A 22287-nucleotide genomic window follows, 5' to 3' on the forward strand; every position below is an offset into this window, starting at 1 on the left:
TCGACGTTGAGGGAAAAACTAGGAGGTGTGCCTGGATTCATATTACAACAATACTTATATCACATGACAGATGGAAGACTCTATTTTACGACTTTGATATCGTTCTGGAGCTAGCGGCGGGAAATTTGAAAACAAAAATCATTCAAAGGTAAGTTTACTAAAATTTTCAATGAAAATGTTAAAATGGGGGCAAAACAAATAGCTACTATGTATTTCAAGACTATCTAGTTTCTAAATTTTGTAATCGAAAAACTTCAAAATTCTAGGCACACCTACTTTTTTCTCAACAAAGTTCCATCGTTTTCATCTAGCAGCCAACATTACCGCTGATCAGACAAGCTTATTGTGGAAGGGGACAATGCCAAAGATGGAAGTGTCCCACGGACAATGTGAAAGGTAAACCCCGTTAAAAAAAACTAACATAGGTAGAATGTTGGTTAATCAAAAATCATGTTTCCTATATCAGATATCAACTGATGTTATTTGTTGAAAAACATAAATAAACAACAGGAAAAAGATTATACAGTTACTACCTCTCCCCTATCAATAAAATTAAACTCGTCCAGGTTTTTCAACACATGCAAGACTTCGTGTGTATATTCACAATCCTGAAATGTCCCTCAAAATACTACAACCATTGAAATGTTATACTTGGAATGCATTCTGTTTACATTTCATCCTAATTAGGCTCACTTTCCATCACAGCCATGCTGACAGCTCAGTCGCACTCCGAGTGGGCTTGGTCCATAGTAGGGGTGACAAGGGAGAAAGTACAGGAATTGCTGACACGCCCTGTCTTAGTGGGGGGGACTAAGTCTCTTGTAGACGTTGTAATTTGTATTGATAGGCAATAAACATTTATTGTTTGGGTAACACAATGTCAATTTCTATGTACATTGAGATTTTCATGGCAGCCCATTTCCCCGTATCAAAATGGACTTGTCCACGTTTCGTAGTGCGACTGTTTACAACTTTATTATTTTTTAAAGAAGGCATTTTGTGCGATTTCACATCTGGTTACCATCTACACACATACTCAAAAGCACACCACTTTGAAATAAGATTATGTCAGCAAGATTCAGCTGCCACTGAATTGCTGTCATACAAACATGAAAACAATTGTCAATTTTACTTCCGGTTTGCTTCGCGTACAGATGCCGTACGTTGACTTATCAAAATGAAATTGATAAAACTTGAAATATACCCCGGTACTTTATCCTGACAACTTAAGAGATATGTTGCTAAAAAGTCATGAAGTTAATTATATACGCTATACAATTAGAAGGAAATGTTGACAATGTATTTGAACATTCCAAAATTATGTTTTTATATCTACCAATGAAAAAATGACTGCGAAAGGGGGTGGGGATGGTCAAAATATATACAACTGCAGGGGAAGTGAATCATGAAAATAGTTACAGTGCTATATTTCCAAACAAAAATAAATTATGTTATAGAACTTAAATTAATACTGGAATTCCCATCAACTTAACATTATTTCATTATGTAGACTGCATCCTTATTCACCAAATATTTATCAATTTTAATATTGTTATCCATGTATTTATAAAATGATTATCATCACTTTAAAATAGATCTATACAGGTTTAAAATTACATTTAGCAAACTGAACAATACCGAATGGCCCTAGTGTGTGATAGTGAGCCTAGTGAGTGATATGACTTTGTGGTTTTTTTTATAACTTATCCCATATCACACTTTGCATTTATTCAGCCGTTGGACAATGTCTATTGTAAAAATTTCATCAGACTTGTAAGTGTGGACTTGGTCCGGTCAGTCCACGCGATACAAATGTCAATAAAATTGATCAAAACTGCCTATCAAGGTTGTTGTTCTTTGTATTATAGAGGAGATAAAACCTTATTACTTGCAGTAAGAGGAACATGATGATGCACCCCAAATGGAGCATTGAAAGATGTACATGCCTTCCAAAATTCACTGAGATATCTTCATTAAGAAAATAATTATGTTCAATTTTGTGCATGTCATTGAAGGAAATGGTTCCATATCTATTTTCAAATGAAAATTGATAAAGGTATATTTTCGTGATGATTTTTGAAAATGATAATGAAGGAATTAATTGTTTTTTACTTTATTTATTGCGAATAAATATTATTGTTGAATCACATCAGGGATCTTAAAATGCAAATGAATTGTCAATGCACTTCTAAGACCATTCAAAGTATGGTAATTTTGGCTATTGTTGTGCATATGAATGGCTATTTTCCATTTTTTTACATGTTATAATTAAAAGGTTGATACAATCAAGGAGGTGTTTGTTAATGGCTTGGTTGAGACTCTTTCTTTCCAGGTAAATAATGTATTAAAAATAGGAAAATACCTTTTCAGTTTATTTTCCCGGAGCTTTCTAATCCTGAAAAATGTGCAAACTTAATGGTGGCCATCTTGGAAAACAAAATGGCCGCTTTTTACAGCCATATCTCAAAAAGTTGTTGACATAAATTTAAAAGGAAAAGTGTTTTTTATTCATTTTCACATAAACTAAATGTAGATACATAAACCTGTATAAAATAATGTATGTACAAAATTAGCCTGACCACCCTACTGAAAGGTACAGTGACATCCAGTGCAAGCACCAAGTAACACTCATTAAATGCATGCTAATGGGTGAAAATAATCACTCAATTCTAATCAGATCAGTATTCTGTGAACACTTCGTATTTTGACATCTGATAGGATTGTTTGTGCCACTATGGTTGTAAGACCACTGCCACTGTGAGACGAACCTGTGTGGAGGTACACCTTGTGGTGAAGGCCTGCTTGTAGATCCACTCAGCCTCCTCCTCCAACTCTCCCTCCTCTGTCTGACGGACAGGGATCTGCCGCAACTGTAACACAATCACCTGTCAGACATACCTACATCACTGCATCATGTTCCATACAATTTCATCTCACTGAAAGCTTCTCAAATCTAATCCACACAAAACATAATGTTAACCCAGGGAGAAACATACTTGCCAAGCTTCAGCTCCCTCAGTCTGGCAATTTCAGAGATGGTTACAGGTCATAAATATACAGTGGAGGGTTGACAAACAGACCATGACAACGCACTTGACTTCCAGTCAGGTTAGCAAAAACTTGAATTTTTTTGGCACAAATTGTATATCAATATACTTATCCTATCTCACACTATGCTTATCTTCTTTTTTCTTCAATCCTATGTGGAAACGTGATTGTTTCCAGCTTCTAAGACAAAAACATCAACCCAAACACACCCCAACATCTCTAACCGCAAATCCTGTAAGGCGATCTACAGCTGAAGCCGTTCACGGTTGCTGCAACCTGTCAGCAATCTAGAGGAGAACAGGCTCAGAGTCTTTGCATTCGAAACAGTCTACCAAGGCGGATGGAGATGAGTGGGGATCCAAACCACAAGGTAGTGGAGTAGGTTGAATCGTTACTGAGACTGAATAAGAGGGCCCATTGGGGGCCAAGTGAGAGGAAACTGTTCGCGTGAGGTAGCTGAGAGTCCTGAGCGTTGTAGAAAAGCCATGGAGACTGCCTGAACAAACAAAGTCGAATGAAGGTTTCCCACCCTGCTACTGGTCTCGGTGATCCCAACTAGTAGGGAGGATCAGTGCACGAGATACTGCATTAACCCAACTGGAAGGAGTATGATCTGGAGATTTGTGAACCGACTAGGATTGAACGGCGACTTTCCTGATCCAAGTCTGGTGAAGAACGTTGATCCTTATGGGAGAAGTTCGAAGGTGGTCTGTTGTTGGGCAAAACTCCCAGCAGGTCTCGGGTAGTAAGTATCCCTATAGGGAGGATAATCATCCCATCCCTGTGGCCGATCCACATAGCAACTAGCGCAGAGAGTCCTAATAGCTGTAGTTATCCATCTTGAGAGCAGGAACGCTGATCCCTATCCTTAAGAGTTGAACGTCTATCCCGCGATCCTGACAACGACGATCAAAAGCATTCCGATGGGTAGGCTTGGAGCGAGTGATAGACCTGTCATCCCTCAAACGATCCTCTGAAGGAGTTTACGTGCCGAATGCACAAGCCAGATCTTAAGAAGAGTATGTCCAATAGATACAGCGTTAATGGGATCTGCTGTCGTACTTCATAACTTGAGTTCGGAGTTTATGCCGGGACAAAAATCAAAACAGACCAAACATCGTCGTGGGGTGGAGACTGAGGAGTGGTCATAGGGTCGTGATTGGAGACATCGTCAGTAAGAAAACTGTCAGAGACAGTGTCGTCCATGACTGATAATACCGTTTCATCTATATGAGCTCAAGGCACGGCTTCAGTTTTCTTTGAGGATTTTCACGATCATTTGCCTTGGATTTACGGTTCCTCCTCCTCCTACAACAGCAGGCTTTTCCAGCGAATGACTTTCAGCACACATGGAGTCAAAGGAGCACTGACCACGGCAATCCCAACAAAGAGTGTGAGGGTCAAACGTGGAATATGTGCATCTGCAGCTGGAACATGTCAGTCATTGCTTGTCCTTTTTCGCCATGTTTCAGACCACAAATCATGTGCCCCCCAAAATGCTAATTATATTCTCAAGGTCCAACAAACACTTCCACACACAGTGGTGATTAGAAAGAGAATGAGTTGGTAGAGACACACGTGGTCAAATCATGGAAGGTTACCATGCACAGGAGCACATAATTGACCCAGTTGTTGGTCGTAACGATAGAGATGGTGGGGTGTGTTTGGGTGAATTCTTTTGTTTTAGAAGCTGGAAACACGGTTCAAGCACATTTCCACATAGGATCCAAGAAGAAAGAAGATTTGCATAGAGTGAGATACAATAAGTTTCAAGTTTTAATCTCTTCTAATAATGTTATTGACTGTGTAAATACAGCTGACCAACCTGGAATCTCTCTGGCATGTCTGTAGTTCGAATCTGGTTGTCCGTATCTGTGAAGTGGCCTCGCTCGAGCTCACTTGGCTCAAACACCTGAAAACCCAACATGACATTTGTACAGGGGAAATGTAAAGAAAATCTCTACAAGTACATTCTAAAATTGATTTTAATCAGAATGGTCATAATTGTGGATGTGTATTCATTATCCTTTACTTTCAGGTAATGTTGACCTTCCATATACATTAGAGAACCATACTGAGGGCCTACAATATGTCCATACCTCAAATATGCTCTTCTTGCTGGCCTTCTTACGAGGTTTCTTGACCCGGATCCTGGTTTCGCCATCCTCTCCCTCAATCTCATCCTCCTCCTCATACTGAAACAAACACCTAAATGAAGCCAACACATGCTGGTCAACATGGAATCACTACCAGTACATATGAGTTCTCAGTTCACACAGATTATGGCAGACACAATCCTTCCAATGACAACCTTCCAATATTTGGGACTGCTATTGAGGGTTCATTTAATAATACTGCAACAAAAAAGATGCTAAAATTGAAATTAGGGAAACCAAGAAAAAACAAACATTGGTACAGATAGCCATCTGTCTGCTACTAATCACTTAAATTGATAAATATATGTGCACTTTCCTGACACTAATATTCCACAAACGGTCAGTGTCAACATGATCAATGGACCCCAGCTACCATCAAGCATGTTAAGTAGTGGAAACCTCAAAACAAGGGGTCTTATTATTTTTCTAAACATGTGCAAACCATATCCAATCAAACAGTTTCAACATCATAATATTAATTTTGATCATTTCAACAACAGCATACAAAGGTGAACCTACCACTTCTTCTTCCATATCCTCTTCATCCTCTTCCTCCCCATACTGAGCAAACTCTTCGAAGTCAAAATCTACACCAAATATGTCCTGGGCTGCCTGCAATGCTCTGCAATGTTACACCATCCACATTTCAGAAAGTTGCTTAAAGAAACATAACTTGAACATGTCACACATACCCTAGTGATTCACTATAACCGGAGAACTCTTGTACACACAGGTATGTTTCATAACACATCATGGTTTTGTTTGTTGTTTAATGCCTCACTCAGCAATATTACAGCTATATGCCGACGACCTGTAAATAAGACGACCGGGCAAACCAGTGACTGATATAATGAATGTCTCACATTGTCAGTACGATGGCACACAACCAACCAAGTCACCTAGTCTGACCACTAGATTCATTTAGTTGCCTCACAGGCTGCTTGGGACCTATTCTAACCCCACAGAACAGGGATTTATCCAGGGTTTTAAACTAAGTGCCCATGGCATGGAAATTAGAAGAAAAGAAATTGTGATATTTTTCAGAATCAGATCTTTTACTATTCTTATTTTAATAAATTCTGAGATAATGAGAAATTTTTAATTCTCATTAGGAATTTTTACTGTCATATCTGCTACAGACTTGGGGCTGAACACTGAAAGAGACATTGCGAACTGAAATCTATAAAGGGAGGAGAGTTTCTGGCTACTAGCTTTTACAATGCAGTGTAAAGAGGTGTAAGATCAGAAAAACATGTAGGGTTTTCAACTAAAGTACTCACGGAAATGAAAAAAAACTGTTTTTTCGATCTCTTTCGACAAAATATATAAATATTCAAACAACTCAATTAGTACTAATAGGGCCTTGGCACAAATACAGTGTATCAAATTTTGTTGTTGTCTTTTTACACGTAAAAGTGTGTAAAAATATGAACAAAACAGACTATTGTGAAACTGAGCATAACCAGGTGAATGTAAATGACTTATGACACCTTGACGACAGGTGAAAACAGGTGCTTGAAACCCACGTGCATGTGATTTGTCAGTGGTTAGTGATTTGTCAGTGGCATTGTGGGATAGTGAATCATCGTCAAAATATCAGAACGTAAAAGTAACATATTCCCTTCTCAAACAACAACTTACATGTCATTATTATTATGTACATAAACATAGCTGTTATTTTATTGTTGTTTTGATAACTTTTTTCCAGGCTAATTTGCATAATGCCTATAGCCTGTTTCTGCCATGTCAATTTGGACTTTATTTTTGACTGTTGAAAGTGCCTACAAATTACCTCCTGTAAAGTACATTTTGTATTGAGCACTGAGATAAAACTAGCAAATCCAGACTAGTACTTTTCCAGTTGTTTTGTTATTTCGTATTTACATCTACGTAATGCTTTGTGTCGATTATTAAATCCAGCAAAACAGGGTTTTTTCATTTCCATGAGTACTTTAGTAAATTTTGGCAGTTACACTGAATAAAAGATTATCCTCCATTTCTTTTGTTTGTTTGTTTGTTGTGTAACGCCACACTCAGCAATGTTACAGCTATATGACGGCGATATGTAAATAATCGAGTCGGGACCATACAATCCAGTGACTGACAACATGAGCTGTGATCCACACATTTGGGATACGATGACATGCATCAACCAAGTCAGCGAGCCTTCCCACCCAATCCCTTTAGTTGCCTCTTACAACAAGCATAGTCACCTGTTATGACAAGCATGGGTTGCTGAAGACCTATTCTACCCCGGATCTTCACGGGTCTCCTCCATTTCTAAAAAAAACAGGGGGGGGGGGGGGGCTCGTCCTTTATTAATAAACTGTGGGCCATGTTTACAAAGCAACCAAGAGGTGCAAATAAAGTATGACAAGATATGTTGTGAATCCTACAAACTAATGCACAGCCAGATATACCACTAAACGGGTTGAAAACTGCTTTATTCTTCATGCAACACTTCAGCTAAAATTGACTTACGAGTCACTGTGAATAATATGTTTCTTCTTCTTGCCTTTACTTATTGGTTTGCCTTCCTCATCAACAATGAAGTCATCAACATCTGTCAAATAGGAAACAGCAGAACATTATCATCTGAAAGAAAATCAGCAAGATGACCCTGTCAGAAATATCCCTGTCCTTAGTAGCACTGTGGTAGTACCACTGTACATGTATGAATATCATTTGATTACATGTGTCATGTACACTTCATAAAAGAACCAACGACAAATAAAACCCACTTGCAACAAGGGATATTAAAACACCATACTGCTGGTCTCACAAGATACACTGGACACTACAGTGGTGGACACACTGATTTCAGTTTCTGGATACCTGATTCTTCCTCCTCTTCTTCATCCAGATTGCCAAATTCGTTTGTTTCTTCAGTCTCCCGTGGAGCCACTGAGCGTCTTTCCTCCATGTCATCCCCATCATCATCCCCTCGTCCCTCAAACAGCTCGTCTTCTATCATGTGCTTTCCATCCTCCTCACCATCTCCTTCCTTGTCGCTGTCTTCATCAGACATCACACGGATACGCTTCAACTTTTGCTGCACACACAAGACATTCTAAATAACATCAATGTCTTCAAAACATTTCAAGACTTCTTAAAACAGTAGAGCCTTTATAATACATGTCAAAATACAATAAATAAGTACTAACAGTGAACAATGGTAGTGAACTACCTACCTCTGATCCAAACAGTTTGCAAGTGAACAGGTTCAATAGATTAATTCAAATGTTTAAGTAAAACTCTGAGAAGCCCACATCAGAATGATACTGTACCTTTCTTTTGACCTTGATGCCAAGATTTTCTTCGATCAAATCATAGTCATCATCCGAAAGCTGGTCATCTAGCTGGTCATCAGAGTCATGTTTACGTTTGCCGGCCTGTCCGTCACCTTCATCTCCACTTTCCTCTTCCCCTTCCTCTTCTACATCTTCATTTATGAAGTCCTTCATCTCTTCAGCAATTAATCGCTCATCTGTGTCAAATGACATAGATATGTAAAGATCAACCAAATCATAAATGGGAGAACATAAACATACACACTCTTCTGGTGACAAACGTATTCCTATTTGCCCACCCACCACTGACTTCAGTTAAATATTCATTTACTATACCATCAAATATTAATTACAATTGATACAACTTACAAAGTTTTACAAATCAGCATATCCACTGATATTGTCTCAACCTGCTAACTGACCTGATTACAGAAATAGTACATTACATGTTGGCACATAGAGTCATCCTACCATCCATATCTTCATCATCTTCTTCATCATCAGATATCCTAGCTCTTGATTTCTTTTTCTCTTTCTTCTTTTTGACAACTTTGATTTCTGATTCAGAGTCATCTCCCGAGGATGACCCCCCCTCTGACACTTCAGCTTCATGTTCCAGGAAACCCGACATTGTTGCTATTTACAGGTTGATGGCATGCACAGAAAATTCACACTGGTCTGGAAACAAGAAGAAATAATACAAATAAATTCACAGGATGTTAATTACAATGTATTGCAAATATAGTTGAACACCAGTTGGCATATAAAAGTATCTGCCCATGAGGCTCTGCAGCCAACAATCAGGAATGGCTCAGTAGTAGGCCAAATGACACTGACCTCTTCAATATGGTGGTCAAGGCTGCCAAATTCTGAAACTCAACATCACTTTGCATTTCTGTAAGTAATTTTAATTACATTCTTGATGTGACAAACAAAATATCAGACTCAAAACATTAATATATACTTTCTACAAAATTAGTAAAATATAAGTATTTTTTACAATTGGATACTATCCTGCATCACTACCTAAATGCTTCTACTGCTGTTCTTCAACTAGGAGACGGAGCTGTGAGGGGTCTGTCTAAAACCAGTTATCACCAAACCCTGTCATAGCATGCATGTGATTGCGACTCGTTTTCATTAGAAGGCAGAAATATTCATCGGAAATGTGCAAAATTGACTCCTTGTTACCAAATATTGAATTTGTTGTTTACCGCTCACTCAACAATATTGCATCTCTATTATAACAGCCTTTTTAAAAATCAAGTCTGGACCAGACAACACAGGGACTGAAATTGGGTGTTACCGATCAATGTCATAAGGGTACAATGACACATAATCAAGCAAGTCATCCAGTCTGCCCACTTGATCCATTAAGTCACCCCTTACAACCAACATAGATTGCTGGGGACCCCTTCTAACCCAGAACCACAAGGGTTGTTACCAATTACTAAGAATACACCAGATAAACACCTTGCTTAAATATAACTTAGACAAGACACAAAGAGTTGAGATTTTACAACCAGATTTACCCACTTTTTTTGGCAAACATGCATAACCTGTATACATTGTGAAAATACATACAAAGTAAATAGCGTGCATTTATGAGTAGTTTTGGCATCTTTCAAAGGCAATGGCGTTAACAGACCATTAAAGTCCAGTTTCCACCCTTGCCGAACGAGGCTGGAATTTCCAGGTTCGATCCTAGCGCCAGCACTGACTACTACGAGTTGTCCCTTCTATGTCCCTCCAATTGACAAATCAGATTCCATTTCTCATTTCACTTGCATTTGCTTCAAACAAAATGGCAGCGCCCTGTCAAGACCTGGTCTTACCTTGCGATGTGCATCAAATCACTTGACCATCTTGGTCAAAAACATGAAAAGATTTGGAAAATATCTGATCGCGTGCAGTGGCTGTACACATGCTTTGCAAATCCTGCAGTCTACCAAAACCTGCACATTGAAATCCATGTCGTTTACAAACCGGATGTCTAGTTTGTTACACGATTTTGATTGGACTATGCATAGACTCGTTAGTGCAGCCAAAATGTGACTCCGGAATTCCTGTCTAGTTTGATAAGGTCGGAAAAATTGGACTTTTATAGTTTTAACTCCCTTGCCTCGGGAAGATGAGTTTGGGGGAAATATTTGTTTGTGTCCAATATTGTGCTATATTGATGAAAGCATTTCTCAATCATTGTAACGAATAAAATATGTGAATGTGATACCAGAGATTATAGAAAATGTAATTATTATAACATGAGAGTTCTATTTCCCACTCATAGCAGGGATTTATCTAAACCTGTTCAGAGGCCTACATTCGGCCCAGCATCTGCAGCAAATGTCATTAATAGTTCCCAATGTGGAACCAACAGTGTCCCAATTCAGGTTACAATGTATTAATATATAAAACAAAAAAATAAATTTTATGGCTTTTTAGAAGAAATCTGTATTCACATATATCAAGACCAATAAACAGGAACAGGTTTTAATGCTTTTTTTTTTGGTTGTTGCATTACATGTAATCTCAAAATACCTCTGAGATCTTAAGAAAATGTTAACTTAAAAAAAACAAAAAAACATTTGTGAACAAAATACTGATTTTTTTATCCTAATTTGGCAGCCAGGAACACTTAGTTAAGAATCCTTGATAAATTCCTGCATAGTTTTACCAAAATCAAAGTGAGTACAACAGTAAACTTCAAACCCAAGAAAGCAGTATACCGGTCACCTTCCGCCATCAAGATATTAAGGGATGTGTATGAGTTCCTTCCTTAGAAACAGTTCCTCAGTTATTCAGATGCCATGTTTTGTCACCCTGCACAATGGCTTGAATTGAATGCTTTCATATGTAAATGAAATATTTGCTTATCAAAGTTAACACAAAATACTACATGTTTATTGAAATGTGGCTTCGATGGATGTCTCTGATGAGGTTGTCACACGCCATTATTGAACTTTTATTTTCAAATACTTTTTTGAAGTTGTATCGAATTTTCAGTGTTTATGGATTGCTTTCATATTCCATTTCAAGGGTTAATTATCATCGGATCATAGGTTTTTGAACAACCATGTTTATCTGGATTACTCGGGCTATAACAGGGCGTGTAGCATCATAAAGACATTGTAAATACTCAGGTGATGGCTTTGTTTTTAAGAGAAAGTTATCTTTTATAAGTGAATGAGATGTTTCTGTAGCATCCAAAACCCCATATATTAAACCATACAAATGCAAGCCAAGACACTTTTTTCTGCTTATTTTGCTCTTAATTGCCTGATTTTTCAGACAGTTACACTGTCATGTATGGCTATATTAATAGCAAAACTAGCATCAAATAAACTTGGCGGAAAGTTGTTCGTTATAATGCATGTGTACCACTTTAATTTTTTAAAAATGACGATAATTGATCAGTACAAGCCCAAGTCCAAGTCCTATCACCTACCCACTAATGCTAACATGGCCAGCAGTCTAGTTGCTCTGTAGACCTAACCTTGCCATGTTGATATATTTCAAATAATGCAAACTTTCCAATCTCTTCATATTTTTTATTTGATTTGGTGAAAACAACACCCGTTTAATGGTACATTTCTGTTTTCCTGTTTTATTCCGTCACACAATAGCCTACAACATAGCATTGTTGACTTTGTGAACACTAATTTGACTGAATACGATTACACGTCTTATTTCTGTTCATAAGACATTCCATAATACAGTGATACTACAGCCAGTTTTCTCTTATGTTCGTAAATTAACCATTCATGTGTAAATTCAGCTGTTAGTTGCGTTGTTCTTTCAGCAACAATTTCCAAACAGACATCTTCAGCCACAAGTAAAAAGTTACCAAAATTGCAACTCTCAATGCGGTACAGTTACCATTGACCAAACAAATGTCTTCTTATCCGCCCTACATTTTTTACATATCTCACGATAGCTTCATATCACATCATGATAATAATAGTGCTGTCGTTTTCAAAAACATGTGAAGGAAAATAAAGCCATCACCTTTCGGAACAGGAAGCGTCACTTGTTTGCGCAGTAATAGAAACGAACCATTACCATTGGCTGTAAATGCAACGTAAGGGAGATAACCCATATCATACCACTTCGAACATATTGAATTATTTTATTAGAACATTTATTATTTTACCATGCATTAGTCTTACGTCGCTGAAAACAGGTGGATCTGGGAGACAATGTTGTTTCACTTTGTATGAACACAGAAAACATCATGGAACAGAACGTCAGCAAACAGTTGGCGAAATAAAGTTTGATAACATATATAGAGACATTTATAGATCTTTTACAGTTCTTATATATGAGGGTGCAAATCCCATTTTGGTACGTGCTGAACCATTTTACATGGTATTCCGTGTCTCACAGTGCAGTACACTGGATGCCATATTCATACGGTTCGCGAAACGCCAATATGTCAATTTTAGTCGGCAACTCAATTAGATATATCTCCGATTTTTTTTTCATTAAACCTCATACACTCAATATACATTTCAAACATTCATTCATTATACCAGGGAGTCTATATAGTCTTTGTATAAGTCTACCTAATGATACATTTCAAACATTCATTCATTATACATTTCAAACTTCCGTTCATTATACCAGAGACCATATAATGTGTCGCAGTTCTAACAGCATCAACACTAAAATGTACATAGTCACTAAAAACCACAGAGAGATCAAAGTTTCTGGTCCATGTGTGTATCGATTCGCTTTTTGGGGGTAACCGTACGCGTCGTCCAGTTGATTAGGTACGAGTGGGCATGGTTATCCAACATGTGTGTACGACTCCGCTATAAAAGCTGAGTATACGGATTTCCGTGGGTACGGATTGTCCAGTTCCCATTTCAAGACAGGGTGAAGGGCCCTACAGACGTATTGTTGGAAATAAAAACTTACGAGTTAATCAGTTATGATTATTTGTACAGTATAGCTATTAATATAAATATCACTTTCATGCCAGAATAATTTAGATGAGTTAATTAGCATTACTAGAGTATATATAGTTCAATCCAATTGTAAAGTAGAAGTATTAAGTAACACGTAATATGCGAACTAATTATCTAACTTTGTACTAACATCGAGTAAGTCACTGTTAAGTGACAGTGCCAACGATTGTAGGTACTTACAATTCCGTTGACACATGGAGCCGCTGTTATTGGTCTGTAACTATCCAACTTTAGTAGCAAACAACGACGCACGCACGCACGCACATGCACACACGAGGTGTGGTGGGATCAGGCTATATCGGTACCGCGTCGATGTTTGGTATGGCTACAATGGCAAAATTATATTAAAATGGCAACGGATTTCGTAAATTATTCGGTATAACCACTGTACATACGGAAACCAGAATCCACCATTAAACCATACATTAGTTATCGTACATGTTACTTGTGGATTAAACAGCATTCAATCCACCATTCTCCGATTCTGTTATAATGATTTAACAAATGTTACTTTTCATGATTCGACATCCTCACAAAACATTTACTAATTTTCATTATATTTCTTCTTAAACATTGATTTATTATAATGACAATAATAATCAAATCGTTTGCCAAATCACTTCCCAGCTTCTCTTTACATCTATGTAAAATAAAAATGTAATAACCATTGAATAAATATTCAGCACCGATAGTCCGTCAGCAGTCTCTTTTATCGTTAACGTAACAAACAAATTAAAGTTGAATGGCCTACTAAACGTAAAATGAATAGAGTATATTTCATGAAAGTAGCTTCTCCTCCACATGGGATATCCTATTTATTATTTCATTACAAATGTAAAACATTGAAACGTAAAATCTCCCTACCTAACACACAGGAACGGGTCACCACCCCTTGTATTTGCGACAAGTAGTTTCGTGTTTGCAAAATCATAAAAAAAACAAAAAACAATAGCAACAAAAAACATTTAGGGTCACGAAAATTCTATATCAAACATATAGATATGATTATATAAAATCAACTTTAACAAAATGATATTCTTGAAAACTCCGAGACCGCTGGTGGCAGCGTAATAATACACGCTGGTCAAGTAATAAAACTAATAGGCGCTTTGCTAAACGAACGGTCTCGATTGACGAGTTAAATGAGAAATTTACAGTTTATAACGGAACATTTTCAAGAGAATAATAAACTCCATAAAGCGATAGTAACTCCATCAATGAGCATCTGTCATTATTTTGCCTTGTCAATGAGGAACTAACCTAAATTCGGCGATGGATGGTCATGTGATTAAAAACATCACGTGACTTTAAAATGGCCACCTCTGTGTAGTTTGGTGCTTGTTTACACTGTGTCTTTGTGTGTCAATAATGTTCAAACTACGTCCATCAGTATTTAACTGGTACAGAACTATTGCTCGCAAAAGCACATCTGCACCAATGACTTCTGAGTTGCAGGAACTCGAACGTCAAGCAGCTGCCATTCCGTTTGCCCATGCGAAACTTGGGCCGTTTTTCCAAGACAAACCGGAGTTGCACAATCAGTTCACAGAAGACACAATTCTTCGTAGCTATCTTAGAAGGCACATACCTTCACAGGTAAACGCTTAAGCTGACCATTATTCATTGTGAAAAGGCGTCTGTCTGTTGATGAAACTAACCATTGAACGGTGAATGAGTTCAAAGGTCAAGATCGTTGGAATGATAACGTGGAACTATGCCCCCCCCACCCCCCCACACACACTTTTATAAGTTCTGTAAAATGAAAGTTGTGCGGCACTTTATTTTCCTATAACAATATAATTACACAGAGATGTAGAATATTAAATTTTGTATCTGAGGGAGTAAATTTAGATTCTAATTGTGTAAATAGTGTCTTGAATTAAATTCACCCAATGTAGAACACATTCCATTTTTTGTACTTTTCAAGTTTTTTGTCTTTTAAGGGTCCGACCATTTGATATTCTGGAGGGGGCATTGGATTTTGTATCAAGATTATGTAAGGCCTACAATACTAGATATTGTTTTATATAAAACTATGAGCCTGATTTTTTTTGTAAAGAAAACTACATTGCAATAATGTAATTTTTGTGGCAGTCAATTTATTAATTATTTATTTCAAGAATTTTCTGGGACAATATATTTTTTCAGATGGCGTCATAAAAAACCCATAGTTGTCAACCCCTGGATGTCTAAATGCGTGAGAACCCAGGGTGCAGGGTCTGCAAGCTTTGGGGGGGGGGGGAGGGGGGGCAAAGCCTCCCCGGCGAAAACTGATTGAATGATTTTGAGACCATTTTACTATAATGGCCTTAGAGAGCATGTATTCTGAAAAATTATATTTTTATTAACTTTTTTTATGAATGCGTGAGAATTTCCCAACCTTGCGTTTGAGTGTGACATAGGTGATAAATGCGTGAGACTCACGCGAGATGGGTGAGAGTTGACAGGTATGGAAACCCAAGTGTTTAATAGTAAGATGTCAGGATCTTTGAGAAAATTATCTCAATTATGTAAGTTAACAATGCAATAGTAAGATGTCAGGTTCTCTGAGAAGAGTATCTGAAATATGTAAGTTAACAATGCAATCATCAAATGACCATGTGTATCAACTTTCTAATTATCATTTGTATTTCATGCATGTCTATGTTTGTACAAATGTTTGTACAAATGTTTGTTTGTAGTCAGTTGTATGTGGTCAGTGTACAATATTAAGTTCAATATTGCAGCCCTCTACTCGATTGCATTGCAGCTCCGCACTCAAATTGCCTGAAGCCTGATCAGGTGGCGGTTCCAAACATGCCCACTTATACAGCCTCCCAGATTCGACAGACATTCGTAAGATTACTGACATATTGAAAAGACTTTCTTATCAATATCTTTTCACCAGCACTTGCCAGCAATTGAATCGGACCTTGAGAGATTTGGTGGAAGGGTCGCGACAGATCTGTATGACCTTCACCTGCAATGTGACAAGGAGCTTCCTGAGTTGCAGCAGTTTGACGCGTGGGGTAGACGAGTTGACCGCCTCATCACATCCCCAGCATGGAAGGCGATGCATGACGTTTCGGCCGAGGAAGGCCTCATTGCCATTGCATATGAGAGGAAGTATGGAGAATGGAGGTATATAAGACAGCGGGAGGACACAGTATAGGACTGTGTTTCTTACACTCTCTCTTGGTGGATCAGAAAAAGTCAAAAGATTCAACTGTAACATGCAAATCAGATATTTAAAACACAGTATCATGTCTGGCCACTGCAGATGTCTAGTAAAGAGCACTAACTCTTCTCTGTGAGAATTAATCATTTGTTACTGTATATATAGCAAACATCCTACTTTCAAACCGCTTGCATTAATTTTCCCTGACAAAGCAAATAACAAGCTATGTCTGTCATTCTTCTAATTGTGCTTAGAACAAGTAAATAGCCAATGATGACAGTTCGCAATGATGAATAACATGGGAGGACTGTATTTCTGTACCTATTCTCCAAGGCTTGATTTCACAACCTGAAAATAAACAACATAACCTCAGTCCTAGGAAGCTTGTTTTTGTTATCAGCAGTCTCCTTCAGCTCCTCACATTCTTAACAGTTGTTGTGCACGCATCATCTCCTACTGTGTTAGTGTTCAGTTGTGAAGCTCCATGCCGTGTTGTAGTGCAGGGGCGGATCGAGGAGTTTAGAAAAGGTGGGGCTTCCACTAAGGCCATTTGTAACTTCAGTGGGGGATGTGTCAGTGTTTCCATCCCTGATTCTACCAAAAATATCACAAACCCTTGTTAATAATTTTTCTTAAACAAGTAAATCTTCATGTTGTCACGGTAGGAAATGCACATGTATAATAAGTGTCATCAGATGCAAAACGGGGATGGCCACCCCCAGAACCCCACTCTGTAGATGTGTCACAAGTATGGGTCCATGGAGTCTGTATGAGTACATGTTTTTGGGGTGGGCTGTTACCTTTTAGTGACACCATCTCCATCGATATTCATCTTGTTTAATATTATAAGTATGTACGGAACTGGGTATTATGCTAAATTACTTCTGATCTTCTTTTGATGTATAGGCAGTTAGGTGGCCTAGTGGTTGAAGCATTCGCTTGTCACGCCGAAGACCTGAGTTTGATTCTCCACCTGGGTACAATGTAATAATTTTTTAATTTGACGTTTACACAACGAAACATGACACTGAATAAGGCACTAATTGTTTAATTGATGTCAATTGTTCGTGGTTGGCTTGGTTACTGCCTTGGCTGGTCATGTTTACTTACCCCATTGATATATGTTTGTACCAAGTCTGTAAAACTGTTTATTATGTCGGTGCATGTGTATTAAATTCCTTCATATCATTGAGTTTCCCAGGTAGCCCGAATGTTGACTGTTCCAGCCGCCTGTACCAGATGGCCAAGGTGTACCTGTTCTGCCCCTCTGCTGGGCTGTACAGCTGCCCGCTGGCAATGACAGATGGAGCTGCCAAGATCATCGAGGTACACATTGAAGCCACATCCCAGCAACCTGGCACTCATAGTTTTCACAATCATTGTGGTGTCAAAGTATTTTTTAGGAGGTACTGTTCTGAAAGTTCATCAATTAATCAATACAGTTTTGTTAATGGTTTTGAAAACATAAAAGTATCAAGCATTAAAGGTGAGAGCCAATTTTGGAGGTGAAGCTTGTTTTTAATGAGGGAATCTAGTGTATTGTACCACATATTTAACTATCTGAATAATATCTATTATCATGCTGAGTCCTGTATGCATCAGCATAGGTTTCCCTGACAACAGTCGGAGGCTTCCAGACTATAATGGGTGGTATTTCAGTGAGGTAGATGTTCTATTTCTGAGTCCCTGTTACAGATAGGACCTAAGTCAAGTTAACAGATTCCACTGTAGACGTATGGTATCCTTCATGGCTATTCCTTCTTCCAGTCTGTGAAGGGTCAGCATCCATGGTTGATGGAACGGGCATATAGCCGTCTTACCTCTCGAAGTCCAAGTGAATTCTGGACTTCGGGACAGTGGATGACAGAGAGGAGAGGAGGCTCTGATGTCGGTAGGTGTTTCAAGTGACTACAGGAGACTGTGATGTTGGTAGATGTCTCATGTCTGTACAGGAGGCTGTGATGTTGGTAGTTGTCTCATGTCTGTACATGAGGCTGTGATGTTGGTAGGTGTCTCATGTCTGTACAGGAGGCTGTGATGTTGGTAGATGTCTCATGTCTGTACAGGAGGCTGTGATGTTGGTAGATGTCTCATGTCTGTACAGGAGGCTGTGATGTTGGTAGATGTCTCATGTCTGTACAGGAGGCTGTGATGTTGGTAGATGTCTCATGTCTGTACAGGAGGCTGTGATGTTGGTAGTTGTCTCATGTCTCTACAGGAGGCTCTAATGTTGGTAGGTGTTTCAAGTGACTACAGGAGGCTGTAATGTTGGTAGATGTCTCACTTCTGTACAGGAGGCTGTGATGTTGGTAGATGTCTCATGTATGTACATGAGGCTGTGATGTTCGAAGGTGTTTCATGTCTGTACAGGAGGCTGTGATATTGGTAGATGTCTCATGTCTGTACAGGAGGCTGTGATGTTGGTGTGTGTTTCATGTCTGTACAGGAGGCTGTGATGTTGGTAGATGCTTCATGTCTGTACAGGAGACTGTGATGTTGGTAGATGTCTCGTGTTTGTATAGGAGGCAGTGATGTTGGTGGGTGTCTCATGTCTCTACAGAAGGCTGTGATGTTGGTAGATGTCTCATGTCTGTACAGGAGGCTGTGATGTTGGTAGATGTCTCATGTCTGTACAGAAGGCTGTGATGTTGGTAGATGTCTCATGTCTGTACAGGAGGCTGTGATGTTGGTAGATGTGTCATGTCTGTACAGGAGGCTGTGATATTTGTAGATGCCTCATGTCTCTACAGTAGGCTGTGATGTTGGTAGATGTCTCATGTCTGTACAGGAGGCCGTGATGTTTGTAGGTGTCTTATGTCTGTACAAGAGGCTGTGATGTTGGTATATGTCTCATGTCTGTACAGGAGGCTGTGATGTTGGTGGGTGTCTCATGTCTGTACAGAAGGCTGTGATGTTGGTAGGTGTCTCATGTCTGTACAAGAGGCTGAGTAGTATAGGTAATGGGGGTTCTGCTGCAACCCCACTGGAGCTGGATTTATATACCTATAAAAGCTACTACAGGTGGCATTTTTTATGCCAAAATGATAACGATTCAAAGATAGTCATAAGTCATATTAAAAGAAACATCAATATTAATTAATAATGAATAAAATTTACTATAGCCCACGAGGACATTAGAAAGGTATAGGAGCAATAAAAAAATTAGCCACCGCGGCTGATGTATCTAAAGATGTGGCCAAGGATTGGTTAAAGAAACAAGTGATGTGGCAAATATATTTACTGGCACCGCGTTATATACCGATGAAGAAGTTTGATATTTTTACAACGAATGAAGTTCATCAGGCTGACCTCTTGTTTCTTCCCCAAGATAAGGTAAGACGTAAAACGTATAAATACGCTTTAACAGCAGTGGATGTGGCTAGTCGATACAAAGAGGCTGAGCCATTAACCTCGAAAGATTCAACAGAAGTAGCTAATGCACTGAGCCGTTTGTACGAGAAGAGTTGTTCATAGTTCCCAACGGTACAGTATTACCACCATAACCATAAGCATAGGTAGTTACACCATCCTTATCAATCCATCTCTTTGTATCTAAGGGGGATAATGGTCTCTTGTTCATTCTTAATCCATATATCCTATGATTGTAACTTCTTAAAGAGTTCATCTCGTGTTTGAAAGTTCTACCGTTGAATAATGCTTCTTTATACTGTTCGTGTTTGATATGCTTTTTTACCACATACTTTTTAACACCCTTGGCTTTTCTTATCTCTCCATTATCAGACTTCATTATAGAATACATCTTAGGTCTTAATCCAACATACTCCGCTATAGGAATCCCAGCACATTCATCCTTCATCTTACCTAACACCTTTTTATTTACTACGCTGTGCAGTGGATTATCTTTTGGGTAATCGCTCGTGTCGTACATATCTATTTTTTCTGCCATATCTTTATACACATCCTTGGTTTGTATTTCCATCAACAAAGAATATGTGTCGGTATATAACACCTCGCATCTATCGCCGTATTGCTTCTTAAGTTCGTTGTAATAAAAGTCATACATTAAAGGGGCACTGATCTAACGCAATTCCCCGGGACTGGTTGTTGCCTTTGTTATTGTTTTTTCCCAGTGAGTACCCGGATGTAGAGCAGAAATCTAGACTAGCTCGCGACCTCTGTTGCGCCATTCGTAAGCGCATTAGTCACTTTTATGGATACCGGTAGTAATAAGAGCGTATGGTCACATTGATCAACAAAATGAAATACAGTTTTCGAGATAATAAGGAAATGTAGGCATCTTTGTGGGTAGCATCGGTAATGGTGACGAAGTTTTGATAAGTTACTTGCTTGGTAATTTTGCGATTTTCGTTTACACTATTTTGACTTGCAACACAAAGTAAATATTTCACCTGAGCATTGCTTTTTTTTATAGAGTGTATATTTTTTTACTGTCAAAATGTGTAACATATTTATTAAACGTCTAAATATTCAGTTATTTTACAAAGTGACTGAAAAACATTTCCATCTGTATTATTATGATAACGAATTCCAAACATTTTGATGTTTAATGTCATCACCAAGAGACTGAAAATGTTACGTTGAAAAGTACATTTCTATGTTGTTTGGCTTCTAATCCTACATAATAATCTGCTGTGATGTTTGTAGGCCCTTTTGATCGTCTTAATCAATCTGGACAGATTTTTTAGTCAAAATGACTGAAATATTTACACATTTTAAAAATTGCCTGAGAGAATCACATTTTACAAATTGACGGTAATCTATACACGCTTACAAAGGAAATGACCTGTGAAAACAACGTCTATCGCGCATTGAAGAATTTCCCAACCAAGACGTAGAAAAACAAGAACGAATCGGTTCAAATGAAGGAAAACAAAATGCAAATACCATAATTACAACTTACCAAATTTATGTGTATAAATAGGCAGCTTCCTTATTCGAGGAATGTGTCCGTGAATATCCACACAAAGGAATAATATCCCACTTGTCTGCAGCTATACAAAATAACTTATTCGATGTCACGTGTCTCTGTAACTATCAAATATTCTAAAAGATATATATCGTTTCGGGTGTCAAGTCTCAAGGGTCGGCTGAGAAAGGCCACGTGACAACTATTTTCATTACGTCGACGGTTCCTAAAAAATCCATTGAGTTTGATAACAATGAGCAACCAATCAACGTATTATCAGTTAACCCTTTGAACAAATTGTATGTTGTTTTTACATCGGCACTTCACGCCATGATATGAGTGTATTCCCTTTGTTTTAGTAAACCTAGACATGTAAACAATCACTTTTGACATATCCACTGTGCAAGATAACAGTGATTAATCAATCAACGTATTTTCTGTAGGAACGATCCGTTGATTTACAAAAAAAAGTAAATCAACTGATCATTCATCTCTTGCTGGGCTGCCACGTGCATATTACATAACCTCACTTCAAACCTGGATTTAGATTGAATAATTACCCCAGATACAATAAATGCCAAATGAGAACCTTTGTCAGGTAATCTAAGTGGTGCTACCACTAATTGTACCTGTAATAAATTCATTAACTGAGCATCAAGTGAATGACGACAAATACACAAGTGTAGGGTTATACGAGAAAACGTGTATGACAACAAGGGAGTAGTAATCGTATTACACAATCCGAAATCCGAAAATGCTTTCACTGCATGGATACTTTTTT

General features: G+C 38.2%; 2 protein-coding genes across 3 annotated transcripts in view; one reads left to right on the forward strand and one right to left on the reverse strand.

The window, feature by feature from the left end:
- LOC139456396 (transcription elongation factor SPT6-like) overlaps window positions 1-12549 on the reverse strand; it is a 51591-nt gene extending 39042 nt beyond the window's left edge. Inside the window, exons 1-9 of one of the 2 annotated variants that reach the window (XM_071238088.1) lie at window positions 12500-12549; window positions 8966-9172; window positions 8492-8691; window positions 8040-8256; window positions 7686-7767; window positions 5724-5826; window positions 5148-5243; window positions 4874-4960; window positions 2769-2870 (exon numbers count right to left, since the gene is read on the reverse strand). In XM_071238088.1, the coding sequence (XP_071094189.1) occupies window positions 2769-2870; window positions 4874-4960; window positions 5148-5243; window positions 5724-5826; window positions 7686-7767; window positions 8040-8256; window positions 8492-8691; window positions 8966-9125 (1047 nt within the window). In that variant the 5' untranslated portion in view covers window positions 9126-9172; window positions 12500-12549. Of the gene's footprint in view, window positions 1-2768; window positions 2871-4873; window positions 4961-5147; window positions 5244-5723; window positions 5827-7685; window positions 7768-8039; window positions 8257-8491; window positions 8692-8965; window positions 9173-12370; window positions 12470-12499 lie in introns of those variants that run through there. The other variant, XM_071238089.1, reaches the window with a different exon arrangement.
- A 2219-nt stretch (window positions 12550-14768) lies between these two features.
- LOC139456402 (acyl-CoA dehydrogenase family member 11-like) overlaps window positions 14769-22287 on the forward strand; it is a 45528-nt gene continuing 38009 nt past the window's right edge. Inside the window, exons 1-4 of the mRNA XM_071238101.1 lie at window positions 14769-15057; window positions 16349-16581; window positions 17845-17944; window positions 18386-18509. Coding sequence (XP_071094202.1) covers window positions 14830-15057; window positions 16349-16581; window positions 17845-17944; window positions 18386-18509 — 685 coding nt within the window. The 5' untranslated portion in view covers window positions 14769-14829. The remainder of the gene's footprint in view (window positions 15058-16348; window positions 16582-17844; window positions 17945-18385; window positions 18510-22287) is intronic.

The sequence above is a fragment of the Haliotis cracherodii genome, unplaced genomic scaffold, assembly GCF_022045235.1.
Source record: "Haliotis cracherodii isolate W230 unplaced genomic scaffold, xgHalCrac1.p SCAF_11, whole genome shotgun sequence".
NCBI lineage: Eukaryota > Metazoa > Mollusca > Gastropoda > Lepetellida > Haliotidae > Haliotis > Haliotis cracherodii.